A 16,325-nucleotide genomic window follows, 5' to 3' on the forward strand; every position below is an offset into this window, starting at 1 on the left:
ATAGTTTCTGGCTTGTTTTTATAGTAAGAAAGTAATTTATCAATTCTTTTTTTTTTTTTTTTGAGACTGTCAAGAGAATTTAAATATTTTATTATTTAAAGTTATACCCAAAATTGTGCTTCATTTTTTCACTATATACTTTAACTCGAGGACATTTGTAAAAGCAGTACACTTCAGAAATCCTGGAAGAAATTCCACTAGCTACAGGCTATTTAAATACTGCTTACAGAAAGTATTAAAAAAAAAACAAAAACAGGGGAGTACAAATGAACTTATTTACAAAACGGAAGTAGAGTAACAGATGTAGAAAACAAACTTATGGTCACCAGGGGATAAGGGCGGGGGGGATAAATTGGGAGATTGGGACTGACATGTACATACTACTATACATAAAACAGATAACTAATAAGAACCTGCTGTATAGCACAGGGAACTCTACTCAATACTCCGTAATGGCCTATATGGGAAAAGAATCTTAAAAAAAAAAGGAGTGCATGTGTGTAACTGATTCACTTTGCTGTACACCCGAAACTAACACAACATTGCAAATCAACCACACCCCAATAAAAATTTTTTTAAAAAAGTATTAAAGGAAAGCCAGCACTATAAACAGCATACACTTAAATCAAAGAGATGAATGCTTAACAGAGTAATGTTTTTTATTCACTGATAAACTAAAGGTCCCTTTCAAGATGTTTCTCTTGTATACTTCATTTGTTTTATTAGCAAGCAAAGCCCTGAAAGGGATGCCTTCATCTAGTCCTCAGACTCGGATCCATCTTCATCTTGACTAATCTGGAAGTAACGAAGTTCATAAGTCTCCTTGTCAGATGCAACCACACGAAGCCAATCACGAAGATTGTTCTTTTTAAGGTATTTCTTGGTAAGGTATTTCAAATACCTTTTAGAGAACTGTTTCTCAGAAACAACTGTGATTTTATTCTTGAAGCGTTCAATGTGAACGACATTCCCAAGATTTCCAGTTTTTCCATTCACTTTAACCTTCTCCCGTAGAAACTGTTCCTATTTTAAAACAAAAAATGCCACACTAGGGAAGAAAACCCTAGATATTCACTAGGGAAGGTACCAAAATTTCCAGAATCAAAAATTCCATCTTCTACTGGATGAGTAAGGTCCAAACTAAACTTCCAGGTTGACTTCTTAGGCTTCCTGTCTTTCTTCAGCGCCATCTTGCACGCCGGCTGCGCGATCCGAGAGTATCAATTCATTTAAAAATTTTCTAAATTAATGTTTCAGGTTTGATTTACGTTTACAGTGTATATTTGGTTTTGCTTTGTGATCAAATATGGAAAAATTTTTCTTTCAATAAATGAATACAATTTTTTTTATTCTTACTGAAATAACAAATATGTTTCATCTTAGTTTGTCATATTTTATTTTACATTTTATATTTTTATAGCTTTTAAAAATATTTCATGGCTTGCTCTGCTTTTTCCACTTTGTGTTTGTGCTCCTTCTGGTAATTAGAAAAGTCTATATTTTTTTGTGGTTATCTCCCATAAAGCTATAATTTTATATGATAGTCTTAATTCTTTCTATAGACAATATTTAATAATTTTCTAATGTGATTAATTATAAAATTAGTATGATTTTCTACTTTCCTGCCTCTTCTCCACCTCCTAATTTTAACTATATGATATTTCTTAATATTTACTTTTGGTTTTATCAGATAATCTTCTTCTATTATTGATTTTTCTGATTTAACTATTTTTGACCTCCAACTGTTAAAAGTAAGTCAGCATCCTTACATTACCTGCCATCTTTATTTCACCTTCCTTCTTAACATTTTGCTTATATACTATTAAGAGCTGTAATATCCTTTTCTGTCAGCAAAACTCCACAGTTGTTTTAGTCTTAGACCTACAGTTACATAGATGTAACTCACTGATATTTCTTCTGCCACTTTCTCTCCTGTCATCTTTTTGTGGCCTCTAGAAAATTCATCCAGACAGCTTCATAGAAACAATATTCTTCATGTTCTTGCTGTTATTAATATATTATCAAACTTGATTTTTAGCCTTTTGAACACAGACTTGTGTTGAAATACTAATGAGGAAACATGAATGACGTATTTGGTGGACACTTTTTCTTCTTTTGTTCCTGCCACTCTCTACCTCTTGCTGTCTACCCGGTTATAGGGGCAGGGCTCTCAGAAGCCTTGTTTCTGCAAAGTGACTGTACGTCCCTTGGCAACGGGTGAATGGTCTTGAGTAGGCGCCAGACCCAAGTTCAGTCAGTCAGAGTCCCATCTGTAGACATTTGGGGGAGAGAAGATGATTAGAGATATAGATAGAGATAGAGATAGGGACAGGGACAGAGACAGAGAGAGAGAGAGAGTCTTTCTCTGGGTGGCTGGACCTGTAAATAAGGCTGTTGATACCCGGTTTATAGCTAGTAAATGGGAAAAGCAGAGATTAAAAAAAATAATAAATGGGGCAGTAGTACAGAGAGATGCAGAGCTAAGTGAGGAGGAAGACTTTCTAGGTTTCCTATAGATTCTAGTTTATGCTTCCAGTTTGTTCCTGAGACCTGACTGCTTCTCTTGTTTCCATGAAACATCTTTATAACCTTATAATAAATTCACCTATTTTACTGAAATCGATTTCTTTTATTTGCAACTATAATAAGCCGACTCATACCCTGAATGTAACCACAGATCACAGTCCACCCAGCTAAAAAGAGTAAGAAACACTAGATGAGATGACTCTTTCTTACCCTGCAGGATATTTTTAACTGTAGAGTCACCATGTGAATTCAAACAGACTCTTTATTAGCTAGCTCAGTTACCAGATTAGATCTGGTTTAAGTACCAGGAACTTATTGGCTGGTCACTATAATACAATAGTGCAAAATTAAAAGCAACTGAGAGGTTCAGTCATTTGCATTGGTAGTGGCTCATTAAGTCAGCCACATGAGCTGCAGGCAGGTACATCTGGATTCACACAGCTTGCTACTCTTTCCCTTCAATTATGCTGTGGTTATCTATGCTTGCAGCCCAGCCATTGGCTGATCTTAAAAGCAGTCTGATCAAAAAGCACACCTCACCAGAGAGGGCTATTTCTATAGCGCTCACAGTCTATAATCCAAGGCATAGCAGCAGGGTCAAAGTATCCCCAGGTAACTGAATATTCTCTTGGTACTTTGAAGAGCAACCTGAACTTCTTAAACTTCTCCAGAATTGTTGGGGATATGGTGGAGGTGGCTGAGGGAGGAGCTGTAGCCTTAGAAATCATCCCAGTCAGGCATGTTGGTAATTTGTAGGCCTGTTCAAAATACATACAAAAATGTAAAGCTTAATTAGTTTTTAGCTTAGAACTTGGTTGAAAACTTCATTTAGTCTTTTTATTTCTTTCCCATTATTGAGACAACAGATATTTTATTAAACAGAAAATAAAAGAAAATGAAACAAAGAAAAAAGTCACTCAGAGTTCTACCAACCAAAGAAAAACACTGTTAATTCTAGCGTTTTGGTATTTTTTCTTTCTAGATTTTGTTTTTAACTTTTCAGTATATTTCTTCTTTCATTTGCTTGGCATAAAGTTGTATATTTACAATTCCGAATCTCTTTTTTATCCATGAATTTTCTGTATTATTATAAACTCAATGTAAGTATTTTCAAGGGCTTCATAATATTCTGTGAGATGGATATCACATAGTTAATTACCCATCGCTTTGGGACATTAATATTTCTAATTTTGGGATTTTTTAATGTTCCAATAAATCTCTTTTGTATAAAATTTTTCGTATATGTAGAATTTTTTTGTACGTTAAATCTTCAGACATTTCTGCTCTGATTTTGAATATTTTATCTCTGACAGTACGTCAGTCTCTCACCTTGGCCCAGCTTCCCTTTACATTTGCAGGGACTAGACCTGGGTCTGTGAAACGAAGGGGGCCCACAGCAGGTCTGGGAACGCTGAACTTGAACTGCTCATTTGAATGAATCTGAAATCCGGTTTGATCCCTTTGTTTTCACCTCACTGCATCCCAAAGATGAGAACTGGCTGAGAACGTGCCCAGATTTGGCTCTGCCAGCTGGCAAGGCATCCCCAAATAATAGGAGATTATTAGAATCCTGTCCTTTTCCAGCGAGCTTTTATCCACATTCATCTTTGTGTTGTGCCAGTTAGGTACAGTGGTTTTCTTTGTATGCACCCTGGCAGCCCTATCCACATAGATTTGGGAGGAAAATCTCACAGAATGTGAGATCCTTTTAGATAACAGGAGTTTGTTAATTTTAACCCAAAGATACTTGTGATGGCAGTGGGGCTGTGAATGTCAGCTGCAGGTAAGGGCTCAGCTGCTAGGCTGCCTGTGTGGAACTTTGCAGATACTCCATTTCTTTCATGGCTACAGTCTTATCGAGGTCAGCAATTGATGTGAAACCAAAAAAGGGAATTAGAGACAGGGCTTCTAGAAGAGATGACATCATGAGTCCAGTCCTTGCTTTGGGTGCCTTTATATGGCTCTGCTTAATTCCTTTTTGCAGAACTGGGGGTGGTGGTGGGCACTGCCCCTTCTCTGTTAGCAATCTGAACACTTCTAGTATTAGTAATTGAAGAGATATTGATGGATCTTGGGAAGGGGTTAACTTCTTTCCCTCTGGTTATTGTCATCAGTGGGCAGGGGGACATACTCAGGTGGTCAGGTGGTGTGTGGGAGCTGAAATTCCTGTTAAGAAACAATTGTCTTCATCTCAAATAGCACCTCTACCTCCATCCCTGGGCCTGGGATACTGGGTTATTTCTCTGCTATTGCTCAAAGAAAAATGCCAGTATATTCCCATGGTGTGTGTGTTTGTGTGTGTGTGTGTATGTATAATTAATGAACTATTGCAACATAATGTTAGCTGCTTTTTTTGCCAGAGGGAATCTTATAGTATTTTATAAAATACTAGAATTTTACAGCCAGAAGACACCATAGATATCCATTAATCTATGGATTAACCACGATAATTTTTTTCTTTCATTTTTATTGAGATATAATTATCATAGAGCACTCTGTAAGTTTAAGGTGTACAGCATAATGATTTGACTTATATACATCATGAAATGATTACCGCAAGTTTAGTCAATATCCATCATCTCATATAGATACAAAATTAAAGGAATAGAAAAAAATTTTTTTTTCCCATGATGAGAACTCTTAGGATTTACCCTCTTAACAATTTTCAGATATAGCATACAGCAGTGTTAATTATATTTATCATGTTGTATATTATATCCCTAGTACTTATTTACTTTAGAGCCATAAGTTTGTACCTTTTAATTGCCTTTATCCAATTCCCCTTCCCCCACCCCGCTGCTTCTGGTAGGTACAAATCTGATCTTTCTCTATGAGTTTGTTTGTTTGTTTTTGAAGTATAATTGACATACAATACCATGTTAATTCCTCAGGAAAGAGATGCAGAGCAGTTTTAGGGATTTTTCCAAAGCAGAAGAGGTATTGACTCAGCCCAGTCTACAACCTGGGTATTCTGGCCTCAGCCAAATGGTCTTTTCATTACACAAAGCCTATTTTTGTAGTAAGAGAAAATTTTTTTCTGTATTTTTTTCTTTTTTAGAACAAAAATACTTTGCTGAGGCAGGAGAAAGAATAACACAAAAGATTCATTATTATTACTGTTACTATTTAGCATACTACTTTATACTTGTTATTTTTAAAAAACACTTTACTGATGTATAATTACCTTTCAGAAAGCTTTACATAATGAGTTTGGAGATGAGACTATACCTGTGAAACCATCACCACAATCTATGCCATAAACATACCCATCACCTTCAAAAGTTTCCTCCCCCATCTTTATTTATTATTATTATTATTTTTGTAAGAACACTTGACAAAAGTTCTACACTCTTCAAAATTTTAAGTATGCAATACAGTATTGTTAACTATGGGCACTTTTAACTATAGTCTGTGTAGTAGATCTCTAAGACATTCATCTTGCATAACTAAAACTTTGTAACCTTTGACCTCCTGGCTTGCCCCTCCCCCTAGCCCTGGCAACCACCGTTCTATTCTCTGCTTCTATGAGTGTGGCTATTTTAGATCCCTCAGATAAGTGGGATCATGTAGTGTTTGTCCTTCTGTGTCTGGCTTATTTCACTTAGCGTAAAGTCCTCCAGGTTCATCTGTGCTGTTGCAAAGAGCATGATTTCTTGTATTGTTAGCCTTCTTTTTTGTGTGTATGCACATTTTCTGTGTCCATTTATCTGTCAATGGACATTCGCTTTGCCTCCATGTCTTGGCTATTCTGAATGATGCTGCAAACTAACATGGGAATGCAGATATCTCTTCAAGATCTTGATTTCAATTCCTTTGAATATATACCTAGAAATGAGATCTCTGGATCATATGGTAGTTCTCTTTTTAATTTTTTTGAGGAAACTCCATACTATTTTCTGTAGTGACTGCACCAATTTACATTCTCACCAACAGTATATGAGAGTCCCTTTTTCTTCATATTTTCACCAACACTTATCTTTTGTTTTGTTTTGTTTTGTTGACAATACCCATCTTAACAATTGTGAGGTGGTACCTCATTATGGGTTTGACTTGCATTTCCCTGTGATTAGTGATAATGAGTGATGATGAGCACCTTTTCATATACCTGTTGGCCATCTGTATGTCTTCTTTGGAGACATGTCTGTTCAGCTCCTTTGCCCTTTTTTAGATTTGTTTAATTAATTAATTTTTTTGCTATTGAGTTGTAAGAGTTCCTTGCAAATTTTGGATAATAATCCTTTATTAGACACATGACTTGCGAATATTTTCTTCCATTCCGTTGGTTACCTATTAATTTGTTGATTGTTTCATTTGCTGTTCAGAAGCTTTTCACTTTGGTGTAATCCCCCTTGTCTATTTTTGCTTTTGTTGCTTGTGCTTTTGATGTTATATCCAAGAATTCATTGCCAAGGCTGATGTCAAGAAGCTTTTTCCCTATGTTTTCTTTCAGGAGTTTTATGGTTTCAAGTCTTATGTTTGTTTTATGGTTTCAAGTCTTATGTTTAAGTCTTTAATCCATTTTGAGGTGGTTGTTAATAGAGTTATCAGTGGAAAAACAATATATATAACATAACTATGTCTGTTGAATGGATATATTGAGAATCTCTGCTTTGCATATATCATGTCTATTTATTTTGTTGAATGAAAAGATGGATACAAAACAGGACTACAGAAGACTTGATGCATCCTCCTGGAAACAAGTAAATTATAATATTTTATCCTTCTTAAGGTTTTTTATTCTTAATTTTCTATCATGTAATATTTTTCTTATTTGTTTATTTTCCTTTCACATATGTGGGCGTTGAAGAGTGATGAAAATGTTTCACATCCCTTTGGACTCCTTCTTTTCCAGAGTTCTGCCAAATGTCCATTAATGAATTCAGTGTAGAGCAGGAGTCAAGAGACTTGAGCTGTCTCTGTTGAGTTTGGGCAGGTAATTTCATCTGTCTGGGGACTTTCTACCCCTTAGGTATAAAATAAGTCATTGTACTAAAGACGCATGTAGTTCCTCATAACTCAAAAATTCTATGTCTTTAGCTTTATAATAAATATATATTGCTATGAGAGCTTGGTACAGGGCACTTTGCCTGGGCTTTATAAACAGTTGTCTGATCAAACTTCTGTCATAAATGAATGATGGGAATCAATGAGCATTTATTTAATGAGCAGTTTATCCTCCTCCACTTCTCCCATCCTCTCAAAATGTACAGGTATATTTAAATGGGTGCACAGGAATCAGAAGAATTCAATATAGTGTTTTGTTGATTAGAAACAGAATAGTCTAGAGCCTGACAGACTTGTGTTTGAGTCCAAATTCTTTTCCTCATTCATGTAAATTACTTAATTCCTTTGAGGTTTAGTTTCCTTGTCTGTAAAACAGAGATGATTATATCCCTTCATTGGATCATTAAGAAAATTAAATGATATAGTGTGTAAAGTGCCTGGCATATAGTGAGTATCAGTAAATCTCTATTGATTTTCTGCTCTTTGAATTTCAGATTTGCCCTTGAGTAACTACAGAAATCATGCTACACACAGGTGGCATTTGCTGGCCATCTCTGGTGTGCCTTAGCTTGGAGGTGCATTACTCTGATTTCTGTCTCCATTTCACATGTCCTTCTTACCTGTGTGTCTGTGTCCTGATTTCCCTCTCATTTTAAGGGTCACAGTCACTGAATGAGGGCCTGCTCTAGTCCAGTTTGACCTCATCCTAGCTTGATTACATCTGCAAAGGCCCTATTTCCAAATAAGATCACATTCACAGGTACTGGGTTTTACTTCTTCCTTTCCAATCTGCATTCATTTTGTTTCTTTTTCTTGCCTTATGATAGTAAATAGAACCTTAAGTACAATGTATAATAGAAGTGCTGAAAGTGGTCATTCTTGTATTTTTCCTGATGTTTGGAAAGAGTCTATTTATCCCTATTAAGTATATTAGCTCTAAGTTTTTGATAGATGCCCTTTATTTGGATTCAGGAAGTCGCCTTCTATTGCAATTTGGCTGAGAGTTTTTTTTTTAAGTCAGGAATGGGTGTTGGATTTTAGGAAATGCTTTTTCTTCATTTATTAAGATAATCATGTATTTTTTTGTTAAAATAATGAATTATATTGATTTTTAAAAAAAGTTTATATTGATTCATATTTTGATTGTCAAACTAACGTTTCATCCCTGGGATAAATCCCATTTGGTAATGATATATTATCCTTTCTGTATATTGTTGTACGTTATTAGTTAAATTTTTATTTATTATAGAATATTTGCACTAATATTCATGAGGGATATTGGTCATTAGTTTTCTTTTCTTGTAATGACTTTGTTATGTTTTGGTATCAGACTAACAGTGGCCTCATAGAATGAGGTGGAATGGATTCCCTCTTCTTCAATTTTATGGAAGGGTGTTTATAGAATTGATATTATTTCTTCCTTAAAAATTTGGTAGAAATAACCATTGAAGTCATCTGGGCTTGGAGTTTATTTTGTTGAAAGGTATTAGCTACAAATTTGGTTTCTTTAATAAGTATAGGAATACTCAGGATATCTGTTTCTTCTTGTGTGAGATTTAGTAGTTTGTGTGTTTCAAGGCATAAAGTTTTTCATATTTCCTTATTGTTCTTTAGTATCTGTAGAATCTATAGTGTTGTTACTTCTTTCATTCGATGCTGTTAATTTGTCATTTTTGCCTCAGTTTGTTTGACTAGAGGTTTACCAATTTAATCTCGAAGAACCAGTTTTTGGTTCAATTTCATTCTTCTATTTTTTCCCTTTTTTTCTATTTCATTAATTTTTACTTTGATATTTATTATTGCTTTCTTTCTAGTTACTTTGAGTTTAATTAATTAGAGTTCTTGTTTTTCTCGATGCTTAAGGTGGAACTTTAAGTCATTGATTTGACTCCATTCCATCTTTTCTAAAATAGGTGTTTTTAGTGCCATGGATTTCCTACTAATCAATGTACCACAAATTTTGAGATGTTGATATGTTGTGTTTTCATTTTGATCCAGTTTAAAATACTTTCTAATATCCTCTTTGATTTCTGTTTTGATCCATAGGATATTCAGAAATGTGTTTTTTAGTTTCCAAATAGCTTGGGATTTTCTCAAGCTCTTTATTTATCTTTATCAATCTATTATTGATTTCTAATTTAATTACATTGTGATTAAAACAACATACTTTTTATGACTTGGATCCTATTCCAGTTATTGAGACTTACTTTGTGGCCCAGAATATCGTCTATATAGGTAAAAGTTCAGTGTGCACTTGAATGTGTATCCTACAGTTGTTTGGTGAATTATTCAGTAAATGTTAATTAGTTAGGTCAAGTTGGCTAATGGTGTTATTCAGATCTTTTAAATCTTCACTTATTTTGTGTCTATTTGTTCTATAAATTATTGGAAGAGGGGTTGAAATATCCAACTGTAATTGTGGGATTTTCTGTTTATCCTGGAAGTTCAATCAGTTTTTGCTTCATATATTTTGAAGCTCTGTTTTTAGGTGCATAAATATTTAGGAATGTTATACCTGTTGATTAATACTCACTTATAATTATGAAATGGTCTTCTTTATCCCTACTAGTAATTTTTGCTTTTAAATATACTTTGATATTAATGCCAACACTCCAACTTTCTTTTGATTAATGTTAATATGGTATATGTTTGTTCATATTTTTACTTTTAACCTATTTGTTTCTTTATACTTAGTGCATGTTTCTTGTAGCAGTATATAGTTGTGTCTTTAAAAAAATCTATCTGTAATTGATATATTTTGGTTTAAATTGATCATCTTGCTATTTGCTTTCTGTTTGTCTCATCCATTTTTTATACCTTATTTCCCCCATTATCATCTTTTTGTTGGATTAACTTAATATTTTTATGACTCTGTTTTACCTATATTGTTGACTTAACTAGATAGAGCTCTTTATTATAGTATTTGCTAGGTTTTATATTATATATCTTTAACTTATCACATTCTAACTTCAGGTAAAGTCATACCACTTCATGAACATTTTATGAACTTTTCAATGGTATACATCTTTTTCTCCCTGTCCAACTTTTGTGGTTTTTCTCCCTGTCCAATTTTACAAGTGTTATAAACCATGTTTATTCTTTTTTTTTAAATTTATTTATTTAATTTATTTTATTTTTGGCTGTGTTTGGTCTTCGTTGCTGTGCACGGGATTTCTCTAGTTGCGTTGAGTGGGGGCTACTCTTCGTTGTGGTGCGTGGGTATCTCATTACGGTGGTTTCTCTTGTTGTGGCACTCGGGCTCAGTAGTTGTGGCTCACACGCTCAGTAGTTGTGGCTCATGGGCTTAGTTGCTCCGTGGCATGTGGGATCTTCCCGGACCAGGGCTTGAACCCATGTCCCCTGCATTGGCAGGCAGATTCTTAACCACTGCACCACCAGGGAAACCCCAGCCATGTTTAATCTTACTATTATTTTTGTTTAAACAATTAATTGTCTTTTAAAATATATTTAAAATAATAAGAATAATATATTTTCCCATTTTATTGCCATTTTTAGTGCTCTTTATTCCTTGTGTAGATCTTTATTTCCATTTGGTATCATTTTCTTTCTGCCTGAAGGACTTTTTTAAAAAACATTTATTGTAGTAATGATCTGCTGGTGACGAATTCTTTCAGTTTTCTGCATAAGTCTTTATTTCATCTTCTTTTGAAAGAAATTTTCACTAGGTATAGAGTTTTAGATTGACAGATATTGTTTCACTGAGTTTTTGCTTGCATTTTTTCCAGACAAGAAATCAGCTGTCATTCTTATTTTTTGTCTCTTTGGATGTAATACAACTTTTTTTCCCTCTGACTAATATTTTTTCTTTATCACTGATTTTGAGCAGTTTAATTATGACATACCTTGGCATATTTTCTTCAGTTTCTTGTGCTTGGGGTTTCTAAAATTCTTGGCTCTATGGGTTTATAGTTTTCAGCAAATTTTAAAGAATTGTAGCCATTATTTTTTTCAAGTATTTTTTTCCACCACCTCCATCATCCCCCAAACCCAGAGACTCCAATTATACATATATTAGGGCTGCTTGATTTTGTCCTACACTTCTTGGAGGCATTGTTCATTGAAAAAGCTTCTCTTTAGTTCATTTTGGGTAGTTTTATTGCTACATATTTAATTTCATTAATCTTTTTTCCTTCAATGTCTAACCTGTTCTTAATCTTATCCAGTCTATTTTCATTTCACATGTTACATTTTCACCTTTAAAGGTTTGATTTGGATCTCTTTCTTTCTCTCTTTCTCCTCTCTACTTAAATCTCTGAATGTATGATATATAGCTGTAATAACTGTTTTAATGTCCTTGTTTTCTAATTTCAACATATGCATCAATTTTGAGTCATTTTTGATTTATTACATTTAAGAATTTATTTTCCTTCTTGTTTTTTTGGTCTGGTAATTTGTTACTGGATTCCATCTGTTGTAAATACTATGTTGTTTGGTGTTTATAGAAATAAATTTTTTTTTTTAATTTAGAAAAAATACTTTTTTATTACTATAAATATTCTTGTATTTTGTTCTGGAATACATTTAAGTTATTTAGAAGGGTTTGGTTTCTTCAGCTCTTGCATTTACTTACGATTTGTTAGGTGTAACTGTAGCAGTGCTCAGTCTAAGGAGAATTACTCCACTAATAATACAAGACCCCTCTTTGTAGTCCACCCAAAACTCAGTGAATCATGAGGGTTTTCATTTTGGCTGGTGGGAACAGACACTATAACTGGCCTTGCGTGAGTGTTGGGCATTATCACCTCTAATCCTTTTGTGTGACTCTGCTCAGCTTCAGGAATTTTCCTCACATACACTTGCTGATTATTACTCAGCTGAACACTGAGGGGTCCCTTTGCAAGCTTAGGAATTCTTTCTCTGTATATCCTTCTTCTCTTCAGTGCACTGTCCTAAGAACCTTCTTCACAGACTTTTACCTCTATCTCCTCAAGTTACAAGGTACACTCTGCTCTGCTTAGATTCCCTCTACCTGTACCATGATTTGAAACTTCCTTAAGGAAGTAAACTAGAGCAACTATAGATACCACCTTACTTGTTTTCTGCCTTTCAATGATCACTGTCCTTTATTGCCTGATATCCCATGTCATGAAAACAATTTAAAAAATATTTTGTCATTTTTGTTATTTCAGGCTGGTGTGTACATCTGGCCAGAAGCAGAAATTTTCAGTTGTCTTGAAATCTTAGTTAAATACTGTATGGATTTTTTTTTCAACTTCTCTATGCTTATATCAAATCTCCCAAATAAGACAGTGAACTCCTCTAGGACAGGGGATTCATCTTAAACTTGGGCATGTTCCCCGTAACACTGTGTACTTTGCTGTAAATTTTAAAAGTTACTGGTACAAGGGTAATGACTGCATAGGAATTATTTGCAACATTCTTTCTGTCCTTGTCTATCACACGATATTTAATAATGTCATCTTGAGTTTATTGTTATCTGTGCTCCTCTGAAGGAAGAGGAGGGCTGAGTCAGTCTGGCTTTGAGTGAAAGTAAGAATTACAGGGCCCGAGACCCTGGGTTGTAAATGAAATTTACAACCAGGTAGAAAAGTTAAAGACCAAATGTTGAGTGAAAGTCAGGAAAAGGAAATACAGAGGAGCCCAGTGACTGGGATTCCAGTGAGGAGCCAAGAGTATGGAATCTGGGAACAAGGATAAAGGGGAAAAAAGCAGTCCTGCAAATATCCTGAGGTATGTACTGGATGATATCCATTTGAATATTTTTAAAAAATCACCTGGCATAGAAATGGTAAAAAGGTGAGTTAATCTGGCATAAAGAGACAGAAGTTTGATGGAAAACTCACTTGATGCGCATTAACTGTAACCAGTTCCTCTCCCAATTCTGTTAGTGTGGCTCTAATCGCTACATTAGCTCTATAAACCCCGCTATCTTGCTTATTCAGAGAGGTTTCCTGGCTTTGTTGCTTTATAACGAAGATGTTTGTAAACATAATAAACGCTCACACAAAACATCCGTCTCAAAATTGGTTCACTTTCTTCATAAAGGAGCCAGAAATTCTGATACGATCACAATAAAAAGATCATGCTGTTTGTTATACTAAGGGCATTTCATTACCTTGGCAAGTGTTTTAAATGAATAATAAGTTTAAAACCCAAATAGAGTATTATAAGGTAATATCTCAAAACATTTCAGAATTATTTGCTCTTTGTTCAGATACTGTAGCTTCTAGGTAGAGCAGTGTCTGATAGGCCTTACTCAATATAACCATAAATTTCTGTGGTTTCTACCCACCCATCAGATTCCATAAAAGCCAGATAAAAATTCCTGAAGATCATTTAAAATAATAGTAGAGCTATGTCCTGGCACTATGATGAAGGCCATGCAATATATTATCACATTTAATACTTGCAATAATGCTATGAAGTAGGTATTGTTATTATTTCCATTTACTAGAGGAAAATCCAGTATAGAGAGTTTAAGTAACTTGTCCTAAGTTGCTGGTTTTCAGGAAGATCAACACCAGATCTGTTTGATTTCAAACTTCTTAATCACTGTTCTGCATGATTTTCTCTCATTCTCTCTTTTGTCTCTTTTTTGGAGGGAAGGACTGAGCTACAAATTCAACAGGCTTTACATAATACCAATTTATCATTATTTCACTTAGTCAAAAGGTGCTATAGACTTAATGTTTTTGTCCCCCCAAATACATTTGTTGAAACCTAATCCCTAGTGTGATGGTACTTGGAAGTGAGGCTTTGGGGAGGTGATTAGGTCATGAGGATAGAGCCCTCATGAATGGAATTTGTGCCCTTATAAAAGAGACCCCCATCAACCATGTGAGGACATAGTGAGAAGATGGTTGTCTGTGAACCAAGAAGTGGGCTCCCATTAGACACCAAAACTGCTGCCACCCTGATCTTCTTCCCAGTTTCTCAGAGCTATGAGAAATGTCTGTTGTTTAGGCCACCTAGGCTATGGTATTTTATATTTTGTTATAGCAGCTCAAATAGATCCAAGGCCATTCTAAAATACGTTCTTGGAATTCATCAAAAGGCCCTGACTTCTTTGTAATTAAAGGGTTTGCTTGAATTAGGAGTCTCTCTTCCACTCTCTGCTACTACCTTAAAAACCTATTTCAGGATAAAATGGCACTGTCTACCCATAAAAATTCATAAAACACAATAGGTTTTCTATATTTTTGCTACTGTGAAATTCACATTAACTTTCCTTTTACTGGAACTCAATGCAAACCAAATATTCATGGTTTATTGGGAGGGAGAGAATTTATCTGGAGGTTGTGGGCATTCCCTCACAATTACTGATGGGGGGCAGCAGAGGGCTTTCCAAGTGAGCATGGCTGAGGCCAGATGAGAAAAGCTTTCCTTGGGTGTGTTGGGAGTGGGAATAGAGAGAAGGGTGAGCAGTGGTGGAAAGGGTTATCAGAAATCATGAAAGGCAGGAGAAGAAGGAATCAAGTCATGGGTGTAGCTAGGCCAGGTAGGAGAGAGTCAGAGAAATTGCCAGTTAGAGTTGAAGATAACAACCAGTTAAATAGACAAAACCCCATCTGCAGGGCTTTCTGTCTAGTCCTATCCAGCTTCAAGCTGTGAAGAACTATAATTACAGATTTTAAAAATTTTAGGTGGTACCAGTCACAATCTTATATACTTTATATTTGATATTATATTTGTTGATTATTTTTATTACATTTATTTGTTATATTTGTTACATTTATATTTATTTAATCCTCATGAAAATCTCATAAATTCTTTTTTTTATTTGAAATACAACTTTATTCTGATTCTAAATGAAAAGGTATGGGAATGACAGTAAAAAACAAGATTCTACCACTGAATATAATGATGTGACTGTAACAGTCTTATATTTGAAACTCAAGGAGGAAACAACTGTGTTGCAAAACAGCTAAATATGCAGGTCCAAAAAATGTTTTTTTTTAAACTGCCACATTCACTCCGAAGCCCATTCATCTCCTTTAGCATCCCAAAGATTAAGCACACGTTCTGCTTAGCTATATAATAAAGTGGCAAACACGCTGCACCACTGACATCACAGGATGGTTGCCTATAAGACTAGACTTCTGACTCTGGGCTCCAGCTTCACTTTCTCACATGTCATCATCTTCATCTGGGAGAGCAGTTGTCTCAGCAGCCTCTAGATCATGCTTATACCGCACTGCCAAGGCTGGGTCCATGACCACCTCTGGCGGGGTGAGAGCAGGCATGGCGATGAACTCCAAGTTAGGGTCTCTGATCAGTTTTATAGCAAGCCAGAGGAAGGGCTTTTCAAAGTTGTAGTTACTTTTGGCAGAAAGGTCATAGTACTGAAGATTCTTTCGGTGGAAGACAGTTGATTTTGCCTTAACCTTTCTGTCCTTAATATCCACTTTGTTGCCATACAACATGATGGGGGTGTTTTCACACACTCGTACCAGATCTCTATGCTAGTTAGGCACGTTCTTGTAAGTAACTCTCGATGTTACATCAGACATTATAATGGCACACTGAGCTTGGATATAATAGCCATCTCTCAGTCCACCAAATTTCTTCTGACCAGCTGTATCCCATACATTGAACTTAATAGGTCCTTTGTTGGTATGGAACACAGGGGGATGGACCTCAACACTCAAGGTAGCTATATACTTCTCAGATTCACTAGTCAGATGACGTTTCACAAATGTATCCGTAGTTTTTCCAGTACCACCATCACCAACCAATACAAGTTTGAACTGAACTTGGGGTTCTTCTTGAGCAGCCATCGTGATGTTACTTCCAGAAGCATCTCTGTGCCCTTC

At 35.2% G+C, this 16,325-nt stretch overlaps 1 protein-coding gene and 1 pseudogene across 1 annotated transcript; both read right to left on the reverse strand.

The window, feature by feature from the left end:
* Positions 1–603: 603 nt before the first annotated feature.
* On the reverse strand, positions 604–1,205 carry LOC133074822 (ribosomal protein eL22-like). The gene is made up of 2 exons (XM_061168838.1): positions 1,089–1,205; positions 604–1,023 (listed from the first exon to the last, which is right to left on the reverse strand). Exons 1-2 carry the CDS (start codon positions 1,188–1,190, stop codon positions 757–759), a joined length of 369 nt encoding a protein of 122 aa, XP_061024821.1. The 5' UTR covers positions 1,191–1,205; the 3' UTR covers positions 604–756.
* Positions 1,206–15,638: 14,433 nt separating this feature from the next.
* LOC133105341 (GTP-binding nuclear protein Ran-like) lies at positions 15,639–16,325 on the reverse strand (annotated as a pseudogene).

This window comes from Eubalaena glacialis, chromosome 14, assembly GCF_028564815.1.
Source record: "Eubalaena glacialis isolate mEubGla1 chromosome 14, mEubGla1.1.hap2.+ XY, whole genome shotgun sequence".
NCBI lineage: Eukaryota > Metazoa > Chordata > Mammalia > Artiodactyla > Balaenidae > Eubalaena > Eubalaena glacialis.